We start from the raw sequence: 20696 nt of genomic DNA, 5'->3' as shown, positions 1-20696 counted from the left end.
AGAATAAGGATCTCACAGCGAAACACCTTAAAGGATTTGTATAATATGTAGATACCTTGTGGATCAACTCCAGACGCCTTGAAAGGCAGCATCAAATTATTTAAGGAACTAGTTTAAAAATCTTGTGGAACATCTTTGGAAGCCATATGGATTTAGTAAAGAAGCCAGACTGGTGGAACATGTCCAGCTGCATGTCCAGCGACACTGTGAAGCAATTTTAGAGGATTTGTGGCACAAGAATAGAATTCTTGTGGCATATCTCCGGAAGCCTTATGGATCTAATCAAGAAGCTTTGTGGAACAACTTTAAAGGATTTGTATTACATGACTTGTGGAGCTTGTCAAGCTTGCAATGCGAAACAACTTTAAAGGATTTGTATAACATCTAAATACCTTGTGGAACAAGTTCAGAGACCTTGTAAAGGTAGTTTCGGAGGATTTGTGGAATAAGTTTAAAAATCTCGTGGGATAACTCCAGAGACATTGTAAAGCAATTTCAGAGTATTTGTGGAACAAGTTTAAAAATCTCGGGGAACAGCTCCGGAAACCTTATGGATCTAGTAAAGACGCCATGTGGACTCTAAGGACTTGGAGGACATATTCAGATGCCTTGTGGTACAAGTTTAGACGACTTGTGGAACATATCCAGCTGCATGTCCAGAGACCCTGGAGGCAATTTTAGAGGATTTGTGGCACAAGTTAAGAATTCTTGTAGCACAACTCCGGAAGCCTTATGGATCTAATCAAGCAGCTTTGTGGAACAAGTTCAAATGACGTTTTGGGACAAGTTTACATGACTTGTGGAGCTTGTCAAGCTGCAATGCGGAACAACTTTGAAGGATTTGTATAACATCTAGATACCTTGTGAATCAAGTTCAGAGACCTTGTAAAGGTAGCTTCGGAGGATTTGTGGAACTAGTTTAAAAATCTTGTGGAAAATCTTTGGAAGCCTTATGGATTAAGAAAAGAAGCCAGACTTATGGAACATGTCCAGCTGCATGTCCAGAGACCCTGTGAAGCAATTTTAGAGGATCTGTGGCACAAGAAAAGAATTCTTGCGGCATATCTCCGGAAGCCTTATGCATCTAATCAAGAAGCTTTGTGGAACAAGTTCAAATGACGTTTTGGGACAAGTTTACATGACTTGTGGAGTTTGTCAAGCTGCAATGCGATACAGCTTTAAAGGATTTGTATAACATCTAAATACCTTGTGGATCAAGTTCAAAGACCTTGTAAAGGTAGTTTCGGAGGATTTGTGGAAAAAGTTTAAAAATCTCGTGAGTTAACTCCAGAGACATTGTAAAGTAATTTCAGAGTATTAGTGGAACAAGTTTAAAAATCCCGTGGGACAGCTCCGGAAACCTTATGGATCTAGTAAAGACGCCATGTGGACTCTAAAGACTTGTAGGACATATTCAGGTGTCCTGTGGTACAAGTTTAGACGACTTGTGGAACATATACCGTTGCATGTCCAAAGACCCTATGAGGAAATTTTAGAGGATCTGTGAAACAAATTTAGAATTCTAGTGGGACTACTCCGGAAGTCTTATGGATCTAATTAAGAATCTTTGTGGAACAAGCTCAAACGACGTTTTGGGACAAGTTTACAGGACTTGTGAAGCTTGTCAAGCTGTAATGCGGAACAACTTTAAAGGATTTATACAACATCTAAATACCTTGTGGATCAAGTTCATAGACCTTGTAACGGTAGCTTCAGAGGATTTGTGGAACAAGTTTAAAAATCTCGTAGGACAGCTCTGGAAGCCTTATGGATCTAGTCAAAAAGCCATGTGGAACTGCCTCTAAGGACTTGTGGGACATATTCAAATGCCTTGTGGGACAATGATAGACAACTTGTGGAACATATCCAACCGCATGGTGGATTTGTATAACATCCGTCCAGAGACCTTGTAAGGCAGTTTCAGAGCCTTTGTGGAAAAAGTTTAAAAATCTTGTGGGACATCCCCGGAAGCTTTGTGGAACAGGCTCAAAAGACTTGGACACGGCCGTTAAATTTCACTCAAACATTGGTAAATGTCACTCAAATTCGAGCAGAAATCTGCTTGAATATGAGCAACATCGAGCAAAATCGAGGAAAATTTATCTCTTTCCACGAGTGACCGTGGTTTTTGCAAATTTGTGTAAACGGAACTCAAATTTGAGTGATATTGAAATGCCTTGTGGGACAAGTTTAGCCGACTAGTTGAACAAGTTGAATGGATTTGCAGTTTGTGTCTAGAAGAACTCTCGTTAAAATCCGAAGGACACTCCAGCTGCATTCTAAAACAAGTTTGAAGGACTTGTGGAAGAAGTTCTGAGACATTCTGGAAAAACAATCATATGACTAGTGGAACATGTTAGAGGACTCGTGAAAGTTCGTGGGACTAGATTAGCGGACTTGACGAATCCAGAGACTATGTAAGACATCTTCAAAAGAATTGTGGAACAAGCTCAATGGTCTTGCAAGGCAATTACAAACACCTTGTGGAATAAGTTTGTAAGACTTGTGGAGCATATTTACATTAGAATTGGCCTTGAACATTCCGAGAAAAAATATTAAAGAACATAGGGAACCAGCTTATCGATCTTTTTGGGTCAAGTTCAGTCCTCGAGACCTTTAGAGACAATTGTAGATCAAGGATTAAAGGACTTGTGGAAAAGGTTTACTTGCGCTTTGGGAAAAATCAGAGTACTTATGAAACAAGTTTCAATGTCTTGGACCAGCTCCAGTTCAGACGTCTTAGCCCAAGTAATAATTTTAGTTTTAAAAGGGTTCTGTAGCCCATGATTTAGACTTGTAGCATGCTTTAAAACCACTATAAAACTTGCAATGTTACTTGGGAGGTGCCTTGTAAGAAAAGTTTAAAGAACTTGCAGCACAAGTCGAAAGGTCATGTGGAACAAGCTCCAAAGACCTCTGGTGATTCCAAAATGACGTCCACCAGAATAATTTACGCTTCTTGGGTTGCTGATTTTCCAAAATTTGGTACACTTGCTGTAACAAATTCTAGGAAAACTCCCTACCTCCCTTCAAGAGAAGTCATTATTGAATCGCTCCTTGTGCAACATGTTCAGATGCCATTGAAACAAGTTCAAAGGACTTGTGGTCAGAGGTGGTAAATGTCATAGAAATTATACGGAGGAAAAAATGTCATGACATTTTTCATTCGTAGTGACATTTTTTTCGTTACCACCTTTGCTTGTGGTACATACCCAGATGTATGGTGGGACTAGCTTAAGATGACTTGTGGAATATAGTCAACCACATTGGGAAACAAGTCTAAAGGATTTGTGGAACATATTATAGGGCAACACCTTGTAAGACAACTACCGAGGATTTTTGGAGCAAGTTTAAAGGACTTGCGGTATTCAGATGCCTTATGGGACAAGTTAAATATGACTTGTGGGACAGTGGAAAAAAACCTAATGGGTCTAGGTAAGAGGCCTTGTGGAACAAGTATAAATGACTCGTGGAACATTTCCAGATACCTAGTAAAACAAGTCCACAGGTATTTTGGAGAAAAAATGACTCATTCTGGGAAAAGAAAATCAGAGGGCTTATTGAACAAGTTAAAAATAGGTCTTGTGGAGCAACTTCACAATTTTTCTATTGGTATAACCAAGAGGTCATGTCTGACCACTCCAGATGCCGTATGAGTTACTTCAGTAGACCTGCGTCTAAATTACGATACACTGAAAAAAGAATTTATTTTCAAAAAAAAAATCAACATCATCAGCCATAACTCCAATCGATTCACGATGATTTCACACCACCCATTCCTTCCCAACCCAATCCCTTCCAGAGGGATTATGCGGATGTCGTTGATCATGACACAATGCACCATACCAGTCCTCCGATAGCTCACATCTAGCGAGTCTCCAGAGGCATGTGCCCCACCATACACTCCCAGCTAAACCTCCGCGCGTCTCTCAGTCCCAATTGTCCCCCCCACTGCCTCGCCCCCTCCCCCTTCTCTATGTAAATCAAAAACGCCGTACAAACTAATACTAATATATCGATTAAAAATAAATTAGATTACTATACACAATTTTGGCTTCATCCATTTCGGTTGTTTTTTTTTTAATAATATAGTTCCTCTCTCTCTCGTCGTCCGTTTTCTATTGTTTAGTGGTTTGCTTCAACAGTGTTTCACCTTTTTTTTTCGTTCTTTTGTTTGCTTCAATAAATAAATAAAATCTATAAGTTTTGCTGTTACTCTTTCTCTCTCTTTCACGCATTTACATTCTCTCTCACGCTCTCTCTCTATCTATCTTTTTCTCTGTTACCTAAATTTTAGCGCGGGTTTCGGTTATATTTCCTTGTCTATTGTTTTTTTTTGTTTTCTGCAACGTTTGTATATGGGTATGGTTGTTGTCTATTTGTAAAAAAATATGCGGAGGGAAAAATAAATATCGTAAAATAATAACTGGTACCTGTTGCTTTTTAATTTAAAAAAATATGTATAGCAAAAAAGGTTGCATCTATTGTTCTCTTTTAAAACAAAGTTAACAAATCGTCTCTAATCACTATTCTGCATCTGACTATTGGCGCACGGGTGGTGTTCGTTTGTGGGTGTGTGTGTATGTGTGTGGGAATTGTTTCTGAGTATCTCGTTTGTCTGCGATGTGCAAATTGTTTCCATTGCTCTCCATCTCTCGCTCTCTCCCTCTCTTTCTTTTCTCTCTTTCTCTCTAAAGGAAAACAAACAAAACTTATCTCATAAATCAACGACTCAGTAATATAGCTAAGACAAAGAATATAACATTAGATTTGTATTGCAGGACTCCTGTTCTCCTCGTCTCATCTTGATTTTCGGCTCTGACGCGCACACACTCTCTCTCTCTCTCTCTCGCTCTCTCATCCTTCAACCTCTCAGCGGATCCACGCTCGCTCGCTCGAGAAAATAATTTTGCTTCCATTGCTGCTGCGATTTCATTTCTTCATTTCCGCTAATTTATAAATCGGTATATTTCTAATTTTTGGGGGAGGAACTTTATATAAATCAGACTTCAATTTGTACCTCAAGAAATGTAGTTTCGTTTTGCTCTAATTGTAAAAAATTATAAGTTTGTGTTTGTTTTCATATGGTATAACGGTAAATCTCCAATCGGTTGTTTGCTTCGTGACGGTCTTTCTGTCTGTCTGTTTGTCTGTCTTTGTTGTCCGACTGAGGCTGATTGCGTTGATTTTTCAGGTGGAACTCGTGCTGCTTTCAGTGCAGATGGAGTCAAAATATGTTTTGGAGGACATATTTAAAGAATAGGTACGTATACTTTTGAGAATTAGGTTCTCAAATGAGGTGTAGGATAGTTTTTCAATTTCTTTTTTGTTTTGCGAATCACGCATTATGTAGTTTTAAGACCCTTGATGTTCAAACATTAAAGCGCACACCGTTGCAATCTATTTATGAATCACAGCAACTCCGCTGTAACAATCGAAGAACTAGTGTTCGGAAAATCATTATCAAATCTCATTCATTGAGACTCTCTGGGAGAATACATTTGCGTGTGAAAATGGCAATCAAAACTCATGCTTGAGATTATCATCCATCATCCGTATTCACGCACTCACACTCACATCGACGAAAAAATATTTCAGCATAAAACACCGAGAGCTTAAACATCAATTGATAGCAGCATGGTTGCAACCTATCACAATCACGATCGTCAAACAGCTGATGGTAGTAACGCTTAGTACATTCCTATCAATGTGCTCGTCGAAGCTCTCTACATGACCATCCACCAAGTTGACGAAAGAAGTAAAAAGCAACTGGTGAATGTCGTCTTCGGTTGTGATCCATCACCGATCTGGTCATTCCCGACAGTCACGACACTCATCTGTGCTCGTTTTGAAGCAGTTGCTGCTTTGCTTGCTTATGTGAGCGTGTTGGTGAGTGAGCCCAACAGCTTCCGTTTCAGGTTGCCTGCTTTGTTTGTAACTCACACAGTCGCGCCTGCCGAGACGAACTTGGACTGCGTGCGAAGGCATTGTTTTCATTTTCTTCTGTCGTTTCGCTTTTTCTCATGATCGTACTGCAGAAGTCTTCACTGTTTTCATTCTGCTTTTCATCATAAGCAGCGAGTGTAACGTTTTGCTTGTGAGCAGCGACCATTACTGGTGATTGTTGGTTGCCATGGCTCTACCTCTCACTGCTTGACAAAACGTTCTGTCAGCGATAGTCGGATGATGCGTTGACGAGTGAGTGTCATGATATTTTGCATCTCTGAATAGCAGGCTTATGCATTTCGTGTTAGATTTACATATCGTAATGCTAAAAGCAATAGCTATAACAATGAATAGCGTCTTATAAACCCTTGAATTTTTGAACTTGAAAACTCATCCATGATTTTTGCACTGTTGAATTTTGAAAGGCAAAAATCATAGGCGCATAAACTCACTCACGAGTGTTGAGTTTTCCGAACGCTATTTTTGTTTGAAAGATGTAGGAAGAGAAGGTAATGTTTGTGTAAAACCTGTCAATTTTGCTTGCAGAGTGTTTCAATTAGCGATTACCTATAACGATGAGCGCTCACTCATCGCGATTACTCATTACAGCTAAAATCGCTAATTATAGATAGAGCTGGAATTAGGGCCTAACAGCTTTTGTAAACAATGACTTTTCTTGATGATTTCTTGAAATTCAAGGCTCACCCAAGCAAACCAACATCCTCATCGGATAGGAAAAGACTTTCCCTATTCGATGGTTATGTTAGTCTGCGTGGGTGTGCTTTGAATTCGTAGAAATCATCGATAGAAGTCATTGTTTACAAAAGCTGTTACGCCCTAATTCCAGCTCTATCTAGAATTATGACCCTCTGAAAGTAAATTTGACAGGTTGTATGTGTCATAAAACAAACTTTACCTGCTCTTACATATAAAAATTATGATTGTTATTTACATAATTTTGAAAAGTAGCATTCCAGCTGTAATGACCATTTGCAACACTGCTTGAGGTTCGTAAAAACTCGCGGTCGTAGTAAGGGACCTTACCTTAACAATAAGTGTACTAAGGTACAATTTTTCTAGAAACTTGAGAACGCTTTCAAAGCTCCATAAAACTAGGATTACTTCCATAAAGAGTCTGAAGTATTTTTAAAAAAGTACAACAATTGTTTCAACATAATCTATGGCCAGGTTAAATAGCAAAAATTGGAACTATCCAGGCATGGAAAATCATTTGCCTCTAACTTTAATTATAGACAGAGTTCCGTAAAATTATGTATCTAGCATTTGTAGGTTTTTAAGTTTGAAACAACTTTTGTGAATAACTCAAATCTTTATCTCGTATGCATGACGAACTCGAGTGGGCAGAACTTGTTATTGTTTTTCAGTTAAAGTAATTTACATTCACTGAAAAACAATAACAAGTTCTGCCCGTTCTAGTTCGTCATGCATACGAGATACTGATTTGAGTTATTCTCAAAAGATGTACCGAATATCAAAACCTACAAAAGCTTCATACATAATTTTACCGATTTCTGTTCATGGAAAAATATAGAGGCAAATTAATGTAAATGATATTCCCTGCCTGGAACTACTATTTTTTAAGGCATCCAAAAGACATCACGATTCTATGGAAAGTTTGAAATTGTTTCGATTTTTTTGGGACATCTAACTATTCGGACGCTGGAGGTTCTTGAATACCATATTTAGTGCATCGAAAGAATCAATCCAATCACATCCCATCCGCCTATAATTTGGAGTAAGCTTTCGAACCACAAATCTATAAGGCAGCAACAATTCGACAGTGAGCATACATAAGGGCGTATACGCGATGATCGATTCTCTTCATCGATTTTCTAGAACTCGTTCAATGTAGAGTTGTAACAGGTTGTATTGGCTATCAAAAGCAACAGTAAACTAGAAACACTGGAATAAGAGACCAGCGGAGACACTGTTATGATTTCAATCGAACTGTCAAAAGCGGTTCCAATCTGCAATGTTTACAAATGGTTTGCTTCGATTAGGGAGGAGTATTAAAATCGTTTAACAATCACTCATGAACTCGCCCGTCGGTTCATTGGCGAAGTCACTCGCAAGCAGTTACAAATGCAAGTGATGCCAGGATTGCTTTGATGTTTATCTTGTTGTCAAATTCGCTGGTCTCTTATTCCAGTGTTTCTACAGTAAACGCACCGAGAAACGATAATTCTAGTGAATTATTAACAAGGGAGAAAATCGACGAAGAGAATCGATCATCGCGTTTACGCCCTTATGCATGTCACTCACTGTTGCATTGTTGTTGTTATTCACATCGTCGTGATTTTGCATTGCTAAATTTGATGATTTGTTATCGCACGGGCTATCGTTCTTCGTTTTTCCCGTTGTGTAGACTTGCAAAATTGTACCGGTTGTTAGTGGAAAGTGCAGTTCGTTGCGATAATCGTCTATTTGCAGCATATTTCGTGTTGTAAAAACAGTGAAAAAGTTATCCAATCGGACATCTTGTAGTGTTTACTGTTGTGTTATTGTCGATATCAGACGCTCTGCAGAGTCCAACTCCTCCTTGCGTATTAGAGCATCTCCACCGCTGTTTCTAAATTATTTTTGGAAACTGAGTCAGCATGACTTCCGCCTGTGACCAATGTGCTAAACCAGAATCCGTCTCCTGCACCTGAAATGCGGTGGCACAAAGTTGAACAAGGCTTTTCTGAATATTGTCCACACTAGTTTTGGATGCGCAACGAGGGCGCGAAGCTGATGAAATGTGCTCGGTTCAAAACTGCTGTTTCGTCGTTTGGTAGTGCGATTAATTCTATCATCGCATCGAGAGACAGAAAATCGCACCCGCTGAGCTTAGGAAGAAACTGGCTAAGCAAGGACAGCAGATCGCTCAGCTGTCGAAGCGAATCGCATTGACAACTGCAACACACTTGGATTCCGGAGATCTTATGCGTCAACCGCCATTAAAACGGCGCCGCGATGAAGGCTCGCTCACCAGCGAACCACTTGTTGGTGTGGTACTAAAGCAGTAACGGATGACAATGTCTGTACTGTGGTCCTTACTGTCCCTGAACCCACCGAGCTGTTTTGGCTGTGCTTTCTCGTATACATCCTAGCGTGAATACGGAACCAATCAAGAAGCTGGCCAAAGGTTGTGTACAGTGCAATGATCCGATTAAGGTTGTGCCGCTAGTTAAAAAAGGATCCGACATCAGCCGTATGAGCTTCTTCTCGTACAAAGTCGGATTGGCTCCCAAACTACGTTGCTCTTACATCGGATACATGGCCGAAAGGAATTTTGTTCCGTGAATTTGTAGACGGTTCAAAAAACCTGTGGATGCCTCGTTTGAGCATGCCTCCCATCACGATCTCTCCTGTTCCGGGACCTTCCGAGCAGTGCTGATAAAAATCATCCCTTCTACACTCAACTTAGCTGAAAATGAAGACAACCTTAACAGATAGACCAACTACTTTGCATGAATCTGAATTTTGACATAACAAAATTCCCTTGATCAAGGCAACCTCTGAGTATCTTAGCCAACATTTGTTTTGCTTCATTCGTGGCTGGATGTTCATTATCGCCTCCGTTGTTGTCAATATTAATATTCGTCTTCATCTTGGTGGGGATGGTTTTGAGGATCAAATGCAAAATGATTATTTTCATTTTACACAAATATAGCACTGAAGGACGTGTGGCAAATAATTGCCTCATGTTGAACTGATGATGAAATCGCGGTTTTAGGCTCTGGAGTTGACAAAGTTCAAAATAATCATTTTGCCCAAAATGAATTTGATTATTTTGCTGTTAAGGATCATTTCTGATTTTGACAACTTTGGGTTGGATAATCAAGCACTGGAGAATATCACGCGTATTTGTTGATGTATAATGAACTCATTTGTTCATTTCGCTCGTACGTAACAGTGAAGATTTTCAAAACAAACGCAATTCATCTACACTGGGTTGAAGCGCTACTCCTTGCGTAAGATGGTAAATCAGTGCCAACATTTCAAAGGGGCGTAATTGCATTTGTAAACAATGGCTTTAGCCGTCGATTTCTTGCGAATAAAAGCTCACTCATAAAAAAATAATGACACCAGCAGGTAGAGGAATGAAGAGATGAACTAGCCTCAGGCTAAAAATCTCTAAAATAAAGACAAAAAAAAAAAAAAAAGGTAGAGGAATGTTTCCTCTACCAGCTAGCATTGTAATTTTGGAGAGGTAAGATTTCATTCACGGGAAATTGAAGGCTAAAGTCATTGTTTACAAAAGCAATTACGCCCCTTTGAAATGTTGGCACTGAAATGATAAAACAGACACTGCTTCCGAGTTCTCAACTCCCTTCTCCGGACTAGACCCAGTATGCTGATTCAGAATTGGATGCCGCGTTGTGAATTGGAACGCTGTAAACCAGAACGCACTGCCTGTCGCATTATGGGAGATCTCGAACTACTCGATTCAGTCGCGCTAGCTGTTTCCCGCCATCAAAGTCGTTCTATTTCCTGCCATCAGCGTCGTTTTGGAACTGCGGCCGAGTTCGGTGGCAAGTATGCATACATTATTTACTGTAATTTTCCTGATTAGCTTCCAGTGCAACGCCTCAAGCATCTGCCGGCTGTTTCCAGTTGAGAAGCACTTCTGACACTGCTTGGAAGCTCCTGGTTCCTCCAACCACTCCAGAGTTGGTTGGAAATGCTAACATGAAGCTTTAGTGTGATAATTTATTAGCTAGAGAATGATCTTTAGAAGAGGGTAGGTGGATAGTTCCGATAACGTACAGCAGTATGAACATTGAATAGAAGTTAAAAATGAGCGTAGGGCCATTAATGCGACAGTACAAAGTCGAACGCACACCTTTTGCCTAACCCGTACGATGTACGCGGAGATTTGAAGTATGTCTTCAAGTCTACAGGCAAAAGATGTGCGTCCGCCTTTTGCTCATTACTGACTGCGGTTGTGGAATAGTTCTAGCGAGGTTTCATCACTACCTAAAGCCCCACGTTGCGAGAGCATTTCCAGTCGATGGTGTGTTATAATGCAATTCTTCTTTACCCAACTATTGTGTTGCTTCTCCCTTTATCACACTAAAGCTTCATGTTGGCATTTCCAACCAACTCTGAAGTACAATCAATATATAGACTGTTCACTGCCTGATGCCGATCAAATTTTCAGCAATTCGACCTATGTTAGTCATTGCGATGATGCTGGGAACCCGGAACGCGCAGTAGGAAGCCCCCAATCCCTCCGTCTCAGTCCTGCCATCAGTAGCCTTTGTACGTCATAGTCCTGCTGTCGGTTGTGGAGAGGGGGTCTTCCAATCCACTCGCTAAATATGGCGAGTATTCAATCAGACTTGATGATGGTCAGTTATTGCCTGATGTATGCATCTGTGATTTCCAGGGAGAACAGTCGATCGATTCCTTGCCGCAAGCAGGACGTCGTGATCTTCTACCAAAACGCCGGTGGAATGAATTCTGGTGTTGCCGATGATTTATCGAATCGTTGCTACGATGTAATTGTTCTGTGCGAAACCAGAAGACTTGAAAATGTATCATGAGAAGTTTTTGGAGGTCTCTGATCACCCGAAGGTCTTTGGAATATTTTCTCAGTCACCTGGTATCATGAGAGAATATCTAAAAGATGTGATTTGCATTGTTGGACAGTTTGAGATCTTCAGAATAGTACCTAATCAACCTGAAATCTCGAAAAAGGATTCCAGAGGATTTTAGGGGAATCTTAAACACATGAAGGTCTTTGGAATGATACCTGATCATGGGGATATCTGATCACCTGATGGTCTTCGGAATAATTTCTGAGCTACCTGGTATCATGAGAGAACATCTGATAAACGTGATTTGAATTGTTGGATAGTTGAAGATCTTAAGAATAATACCTGATCTACCTGAAGTCTTGAAAAAAGAAATCAAGAGGACTTCATGGAGATCTTAGAACACCCCAAGATCATTTTCTGAGCAGAGTGGTATCATATGAGAGAATATCTGTTTGATGTAAAAGACGCAAGCGCTTTCATAAAATTATGTGAAGATCTATGCATTTCCATGAAACTCTATAATATGCTCTTCTAAGAAATCACCTAAACTTCAATGGTACTCCGAGAATTTTTTTAAAATACAAGTTCAATGAAGTTTACTGTTCTCTATGAAGATCTCTGATTTTTGACGTAGGATTACATTTTTCGGCAACATATTGGTGGTGGAATTTGAAAAAAATCAAAATCGGCCGAGTTACGAAAAATGGTCAGGTTTTGACCACTTATAACTCTGTCAATAGCGGATGAATTTTAATTCTAAACAATCCACGAATCTGCTAAAATGAACACTATCAATTTTCAAAAGGTCACTATTGAAAATTAAACAAATGTCCAACTGTTACAATGGTGATCAAAATTATCAGCGATTGCCTACGAAAAGCGTTTTCCCTAACACAGATTTCGAAATCGAATTCCATCCGGTCTCGCTGAACGCTGCTTATTAAATCACCGTGTGTGGTGACGTCCGATCGGTCGTCATCAACAGCAACAGCAGCAGCAACAGCAGCAGTGCTGCAGCCCACATGAGCGACCATTCATCAAAGAAAGAGGAAGAAGCCGCACCGCTACTGATCGGATTCAGTAGCTCTTCGTGCGTCGCTGTGGGCCATCTATGCCAAGCGCGTCACCCTCGTTCCAAACAACATACAGCTCGCCAGCCTCATCTCTGTTGAACACCCTAATAGCGCAGCATTACTGCACCATCACGACAAAACGGTTATTTTCAGGAACACCAAAAATCATTGTTGTTTGAGAGTTAATTTTCGTTGGACGTTCGCTCGCATTGCTGCCAGCCACATCACCTCCCAAAGCTCTTTGATAATGTACCCAGCAATCAAACGTTTGTGGTCATATGCGTAACAGTATTGAAGAGGTACGTACAAATTCTCGCAATGACCGAATACCATATGACCTTGTCAATTAACCAGAAACACGTCGAATTAAGGTAAGGTTTTCTCCAGAAAAAAAAGTGTAAAAATCTCGAATTTATATCTTCTTCTTCTTCTTCGCATTTCAAGCTTATTGCATATCGCAAATTAGCTTATTGCGTGCACTTCCATAGTTATTAATTGAGAGCTTTCGATGTCTGTACCATTTTTGCATTAGTATAATTGTGTGGCAAGCACAATGATACTCTATGCCCAGGAAAGTCGAGAAATTTTCCAACCCGAAAAATTCCTACACCGAACCGGGAATTGAACCCAGCCACCTCCAGCATGGTCTTGCTTTGTAGCTGCGCCTTTACCGACTGAGCTAAGGGAGGGAATTTATATGATTGATCCCGAATATCTCGCGAATGGAAAATTTCAGCAAAAAATTCCTCCAATCAGTTTTCGATTTTTTTTTTTTTTTATTATCTATTGAATAAACCCAAAATTCCGTGCGTTTTGTGCACGAAAATGCGTAATTTTATCATCAGAAAACGAGGCGTTTCTGTGATGGAAAAAAGTGATTTCCCTAACACAGTCGTCGAATATTGATACCGAGCACGTAATTCTACGTCCAATGTACGGTCGTGTCTTGGATACAACCTCTTACTTTTGTGTGAAGCTCTTCGTAAATTTTTATTAAATCCTCTCAACTATTAGAGGTTTTCTGAAAATTTACGATAAAACAGCTATAAATACAGAAATTTGAAACAGAGTTCCATTCGTGTTTCAAGCCCGCGAGCAGTTGCAAATCTGGTGCAACATAGTGCTCGAATGATGAAACTGCAACTCAGCATTGCGAGGGGTGCGTTTCTGTTCTAGTTTCAAATTGAAACAGTCCATATAAAATACAACAGCATTGCAAACGGCCTAGCAAAATGAAATATCGCGGCATAAGTCTGATAGCATATTGTTCTTTTATTATGCAGTCAAGAGTTTTTTTTTTTTATGAAAGCAATTTAACTTCATGTTCTGCTGTTAACGTCTTGTGGAAAATTTATTATAATTTAAGTTCATCTGTCGTTAAACTAACAATTGGCCTGATATGAGATTTGGGTGTAACTGTTTTTGTGAAAAATGGCTTCAATCACCGATTTCTCGCGAATAAAAGCTCGAAATCGGAAACAGACTATCCCTACTGCTAGAGGAATCACTCTCCTACCTGATTGTCTTTTTAGTTTGCAAGATTGAGCTTTCATTCGCGAAAAATCATTGGTTGTTGTCAGTGTTGGGAAAATATCAAAAAATCGAAACTCACCAACGCCCAAGATCACGCTTGATTTTCGTAGACAAAAATCAACAAGCAAACTACTGCGGTTGATTTTGCAAGCTGTGATATCACAGCTCGGAATATCAAGCTAACATTGTGGTGAGATTGAGTTTAATGATTTTTGCTTTACACCCGAATGCAACCGAAACTTCCATAACGGCTTACAGCAGTCCCTTCGCGTGAAGATTAAAAAGAGATAGCAAACTATGCTTTCTCTTTCTAAGAAAACGATGTGCAATGGAATCATTTTTGTGTCGAGTCAACTCTCAGCTTGATTTTTGCACGTTGTGAATAGTCTCGCAATATTAAAGGAGCATGTAAAATCAATATCAAGCATGATATTTTGTTCCAATATCAAGCGTGATATTGCGAGCGCATGAGAGTGGAAAAATATCAATTGATTTCTGATTTTGCCAACACTGGTTGTTGTTATTGTTTACAGAAACAGTTACACCCGAATCTCAAATCAGTCCGAAATCATTGTTAATTTGTTTTGTTTAACACATTTTAGGTTATTGGTGATTTTTCCGGGTTGAGATTTGAACGCCTTTCAGCGTAAGAAGCAGGAATGCTATCGATTTACGCCAGGCTCGTATTCAGTTAAATATTATGAATGCAAAATCAGCAATCCAATTGATTTCATTGAAGGCAGGATTTGTTTTCCGTTTGATTCAACTGTGTAAAAATTTGCTATCATTTTTGCTGTGTTAACAGAGCTGCGACCTATCACAATCACGATCGTCAAACAGCTGATGGCAACGGCGCCGGTGGTGTAGTGGTAAGCGTGATTACCTCTCACCCCAGCAGGCCTGGGTTCAATCCCAGTCGGCGCCGCTGGGATGTTCTGAGGCATAACATCTCTGATCACGCCTTCCTTCGGATGGGAAGTAAAGCCGTTGGTCCCCGGTTCATGAGTTGATGGGTCGATAGGTAGGGTCCAGGTGTGGGAGCTGCCTTCCTGGCACGTCGGTAGCATTGGTGCTCAGAACGGAAAACAAGATCGACGGAAAAAAACAAACCAAAGGAAAAAAAAAACAGCTGATGGTAGTAACGCTTTGTACATTCGTCGTCGAAGCTCTCTCCATGACCATCCATCAAGTTGACGAAAGAAGTAAAAAGCAACTTGTGAATGTCGTCTTCGGTTGTGATCCATCACCGATCTGGTCATTCCCGACAATCCCGACGCTCATCTGTGCTCGTTTTGAAGCAGTTGCTGCTTTGCTTGCATGTGTGAGTGTGTTGGTGAGTGAGCCCAACAGCTTCCGTTTCATGTTGCCTGCTTTGTTTGTAACTCACACAGTCGCGCCTGCCGAGACGAACTTGGACTGCGTAAGCATTGTTTTCATTTTCTTCTGTCATTTCGCTTTTTCTCATGATCGTACTGCAGAAGTCTTCACTGTTTTCGTTGTGCTTTTCACCATCATCAGCAGCGAGTGTAACGTTTTGCTTGTGAGCAGCGACCATTACTGGTGATTGTTGTTTGCCATGGCTCTATCTCTCACTGCGTGACAAAACGTTCTGTCAGTGATAGTCGGTTGATGCGTAGACGAGTGTCATGATATTTTGTATCACTGTGTGTTAACCGTTAAGTCAACCAAAATGAGATTGACTGGAGTCTTCAAAATAAGTTACATCATAACAGCAAATTTTGATTTCAATTCGATCTCCAGCTTTGCTCGGGTAATGACATTAAACTGCTGGTGTACCATGTACTGTGAAGTACACACGGGACAATTATGTCACCGACAGTAGAGCCCTTACAACACGTTATAATAATTGCCAACAAGAAATATGCCATCAAGAAAACCTTGTAACATGTTGAAAAAAAGTTGTTCCAATCGAGTAAAACGGTGCATTTTGACGGTTCGATTGGAAATGTCTGAACATCATCTACCGCTCAAAGGTGCCAGGTGCGAACGAGTTGGATAGCGCGGATGCCAACCTCAAAAGAGTTCCCAGTCTTCGTGATACGCCCTCTTACCTGAAAGGCAACGCAATCCACTTCAGTTAGATCGCACCACTGGTCATATCTCTGTGTTGTGTGTGTCTTTGTTTGTCTGCTTCTATTAAACTTACTCTCATTTCTTTACCTCTCATTTCGTTTACTATGCTTGTTCCAATGTTCCTTTTGCCTATGAATCTGGTTGCCAGTTGGTTGGTAGGTATATTTATACATTTTTCGCTAGCTACAATTGATTTCTCTCTTTCTCTTAACTTATTTTCTACAACCTAGTAAACGCCAAATCAACTCTGTTAATCTCTCTCTCTCGCTTGCTGTCACACACACACACCTGCTCTATTCGCATCCGAACTTAACCTATAAACTAGAAGACATTTATAATGGTGCCGTCTTCTTGCTGTTTGTGTTTGTTTTGTTAAATAAATGATTGTTGTTCTTTCTACATTTCCTCTAACGTGTTTCTCGTATGTTGCTTTTGCTCAGTTGCTGGTGGGATGTAAATTAAAACAAACAAACAAAAATCGAACGAGCAAAAAAACTAAATAAAACATATGATACCTCTCTATATTGCTTTAGCTGTCTGTCAGTCTGTGTTTGCTTTGTTTCGATCAGAAAGAAGAAGAAAAAAAAAAATAGATCGATAGTACCTACATATACTACTATTCATGCGCAACTTTTTGCGGTGCAGTTGCAGGGTGAATGTTTTCCACGCGCATCTTTTCAATAAATACAACCACTATCGGATATCAGAAACGAAAAAGAAATAGGGTAAATAAATAGTAATTTATCTGCCTGGATTGGAAATCTTTCGAATGTCAAAAGGAGCGTCCTGCCTATTGTTTGTTTCTAAGCACACCTGAAGTAATGTGTTAATAATAATAATAATTGTTGTAGTAATAATAATAATAATGATAATAATAATAATCATAATAATAATAGATAAATAGGAGCCGAGGGGTTCGCGTTTTTTTGTATGTGTCTGTGTGAGTATGTGCGAGAGTAAACGGAAAGAAAAGAGCAGGATAGAAGGCGGGTGGCTTGTGTTAGAAGGAGAATCAGTGAGCTCGTTTTTATTACATTTTTTTTTCAATTATTCATGGTTTGTTTTAGCCTCTTTTGGTTGAATGTATGTGTTTGTGTTTGTGTGTGTGTGTGCGGTATTGCTGCGTGGTAATCCTAAATATTGAACCAATCTTAAAACAAAAACAAAACGACGACAAAGGGGTTACCTATCTAAGTGTTAGTGCAGTTTCGTTTTTTTTGGAGGTGTTTGTGTGAGTGTGTGATTGTAGTATGTGTTTGTTTGTGACTTGTGAGTGAGTATGTTGGATGCTTTCTAAAATTTAAACTGGTTAAAAAAAGGATTTTCATTCCCATTTTGAATACTCTTGTGTTTACTTTCTTTGCTGTCTATGGCGCATCAATGCGAGTGTGCCTAAGGCTAGCCTGTATCATTTTATAGTTTTGAGTTCGCCGTCACCTTCCGCCGGTCGAGCTCGTTGGAACTGTTTGTTGCTTGTTTTTGCGTGTCGCCATCTACCGGCGAACACCCGGAACTGTTTAACATTTGTTATACTTTTTTTTTATGGATTCTTCGCGAACGGCGTCTTGTTCCCTGAATCGTCACCCATTGATCCCGTTAGCGGGGACCATGCAACAGCATTGTCGACGAATCCGTTCCTCAACCGAGGCGGAACGGACTCTTTTCTACCGTCCGGTTGCTGCTGCCACTTTGAGGAAACGGCGCGTCCGTTGGTTCTACTACCTGCTGCCGAAATTCTGCTTCTATCGGTACTGATCGCATCAAACTCCTTCCCGTAGGGATCCGAGTCTAAATCGATCAACAGTTGTCTATTGTAGGACTTTTGCTTCTTTTGCGGTGGCGGTAGAATCGCCTGCGCAGAACCGCCGAATCTGACACCACTACCACTACTGCTGCTACCACCACCGGGGGTACCATCTTCGAACATGACTCCACTGTTCACGTAGTCATGCCGTTGCATACTACCAATTACCTCACTGCTACCGCTTCTCCTCCTTCTGTTTTGTGCTACACCATGGTTGCCGGGACTGACACTTCGCGATTTACCCCGACCGTTGGTACCGCTTGGGCCCAACTCCCGAATCCTGCTGGCACTGCGACTATCCCGAGAACTGGCCTCGAGCTGGTCTCCCCCTCCTCCCGTTTCTGCCTTCGCTGCTGATCTTCCCGCGAGCGATGCGAGACCGTTTCCGTTCTCGGTCACGTACTCCACCTTGTCATCATTATCAACATCCTCTTCCTCGTCCTCCAGTGGTTCCTCTTCTTCGGCTATGGTATCATCAATATCTCTACTATGATATGATATGGCTAATGGATCACAGTTAAATCGGTTACCAAATTGTTCACTGAAAAAAAGAGTTAGGGAGAAAGAGGAGCCATTCATTTAGATTGATTCGCTTGATTGTTTTATTTTTGAACGAATTGATCCCTTTTTACATTTCATTCAGGGCCCAGTTATATCGAAGACTGCACATCGAACAGACAGTGGCAGTGCAGCCATTTCTCCTGATAAGTAGTCTTCGATAAGGGCATCATTAGTAAATCAGTAATGATGCCATGTATTAACAAGAACTAAAATTAATTAGGAAATAATGAAGCATGAAAATGAATGAATGCAAATTATATAACACAACTAAAAAAGCTAGACATTGACAGATTTGACGACCAACTTGAAAAACATCATAAGAAACACCTTAACCTTACCCTTTTTATATCCCACGATCAATGTTCGAAGAACAGCAGTTCTCTCTAAAAGCTCTTCCAAAAACTCCTTTAGATTTTTTCTTTGACATACCTTGTTGTTGTCTCTAGAATTTATGCTAAAATCTCCTTCTCCTTTTGCTAAACAAAATTAAGGTCTGCATCCACAATAATCCGGAAACATCAAAACTTAAGTAAAACACAAATTTCGCATTATATTTCAATTGTAGTTGTTTATTTCAGATTCATGGTAGGATGATTTAACAATTCACGAAGTCAAAACAAAGTTATTCGGTATTTGCATAAAATTTTCGAACTTTGCGCTTAACTCCATCCATAAGGGTTTGTACAGACCTGCCGGATACCGTGGTGGCCGTCTTTGTCCAAGTTTGTTGGAAGTATTTGATATCTTTGATTCCTTGTTTCTTTCTAGAAACCTTCCGCTTCATCAGAGCCCAATATCTCTCGATTAGATGTAACTCTGAACAATTTGGCGGATTTGCGGTGTTTGGTACAATATTCACTTGATTTGCTTCGTACCACTCCATCACAGTTTTAGCATAATGGCTTGGTGCCAAATCGTGCCAGAACAAAGGGTTTTCTTTGTGGCACTCTTTCTGGCAAATCTCTTTGTTGATTCGGCCACACGTCCAAATTGCTTGCCAAATAAGGTATTTTTTGGGATGCCTTCTTCGTCCTGAAATACTCAGCAGTAGCATTTTTGGCCCTTAGCAGAATAAAAAGCCAGTCCTGGAAGCTTGAAAACTGGAAAACTTCGTCAAATATTCGCAGTACAAACGTCGAGCCCGTGATTTTGATGTCAAATTCTGTTTGTCGTTGCGATTTGGGACTGTTTTTACTTTATAAGACTTCTGCCCCAAAACGCTGTTTTGAATTTTGGACAAAACCAGGTGACATTCCTATTTTACGAGCCACCGTTCGAACAGAGAGATTCGGGATTTCCTTCAATATCCTCTTCACCTTTCGGTCCATGACAGGATCAGCACGTCCAATGGTTTTATCACTTCTCGGTTTCCTCTCGACCAACGTCAAACGTTCCGAAAATGATTTGAGCACACCGTGAACAGTGGATCAGCAATCCGCTCGCGCACGTGTTTTTCATTCGTCGCCATCCTGAACACTAAACATGGAAAGTAAACACCAATCATAGTCTTTTTCATCAATGACTCCCAGCTATACCTCAGCGAAATTTTTCACTTCTACGTGCAATATTTCAAACGTTACAGTGATTTGACAATGTCCGGATTAATGTGGATACAGACCTTACCTGCGTTTTCCCGAATTTTCCAGGACTTCAACGAATGATTTATTGGTTTTTAAAGATTTTTTTAATATGCGATGTTGGGTAAAACAATAAGTGAAGTGCAAAACAACTTTATAATCAAGGCACTATTTAAAGCTGAGCATTTGTTTAATAATGTAAAAAATGTACTTTAAGGTATACCCAAGTAACCAACAAGCCCGTTAATCGCCCTTTTTGCTATATAAGGCTGCTATACGACTGATATAAAATTCAGAAACCCTATATTTACCTTATATCGCAAAAAGGACGATAATCGGGTAGTTAGTGGACTTGGTGGTTACTTGGGTAGTCTTAGCAGGATTAAATAAAAGTTTCATTTATATAAGGATCAAGGGGTAATCAACTCTACACACTGTGCCGAAACATATCATGGCGCACTGTTCGGCACGCTCGAACGCACGTTGACAAGCAGGACACAAACAATTTAACATAAAACGGCATCACCAGGGATGGAAAATCATTTACATTCATTTCGTGCAT

The 20696-nt window shown here is 40.2% G+C and overlaps 1 protein-coding gene and 2 long non-coding RNA genes across 6 annotated transcripts in view; 1 reads left to right on the top strand and 2 right to left on the bottom strand.

Annotated features, from left to right (window-relative positions):
• Nucleotides 1-8097: 8097 nt before the first annotated feature.
• Nucleotides 8098-9931, bottom strand: LOC135703759 (uncharacterized). The gene is made up of 2 exons (XR_010517756.1): nt 8226-9931; nt 8098-8151 (listed from the first exon to the last, which is right to left on the bottom strand). It is a non-coding gene; the product is annotated as an uncharacterized LOC135703759 (long non-coding RNA).
• A 322-nt stretch (nt 9932-10253) lies between these two features.
• LOC135704143 (uncharacterized) lies at nt 10254-13377 on the top strand. Its single transcript, XR_010517776.1, has 2 exons — nt 10254-12962; nt 13245-13377. It is a non-coding gene; the product is annotated as an uncharacterized LOC135704143 (long non-coding RNA).
• Nucleotides 13378-15934: 2557 nt separating this feature from the next.
• LOC135703785 (insulin-like receptor) overlaps nt 15935-20696 on the bottom strand; it is a 461464-nt gene continuing 456702 nt past the window's right edge. For 3 of the 4 annotated variants that reach the window (XM_065225113.1, XM_065225119.1, XM_065225124.1), the window contains one exon: nt 15935-18537. In XM_065225113.1, the coding sequence (XP_065081185.1) occupies nt 17733-18537 (805 nt within the window). In that variant the 3' untranslated portion in view covers nt 15935-17732. The remainder of the gene's footprint in view (nt 18538-20696) is intronic. The other variant, XM_065225131.1, reaches the window with a different exon arrangement.

The sequence above is a fragment of the Ochlerotatus camptorhynchus genome, unplaced genomic scaffold, assembly GCF_037179485.1.
Source record: "Ochlerotatus camptorhynchus isolate MF236.1 unplaced genomic scaffold, CSIRO-AGI_Acam_v1.1 ptg000021l, whole genome shotgun sequence".
NCBI lineage: Eukaryota > Metazoa > Arthropoda > Insecta > Diptera > Culicidae > Ochlerotatus > Ochlerotatus camptorhynchus.
This window is presented reverse-complemented; position numbering and strand designations above follow the sequence as displayed.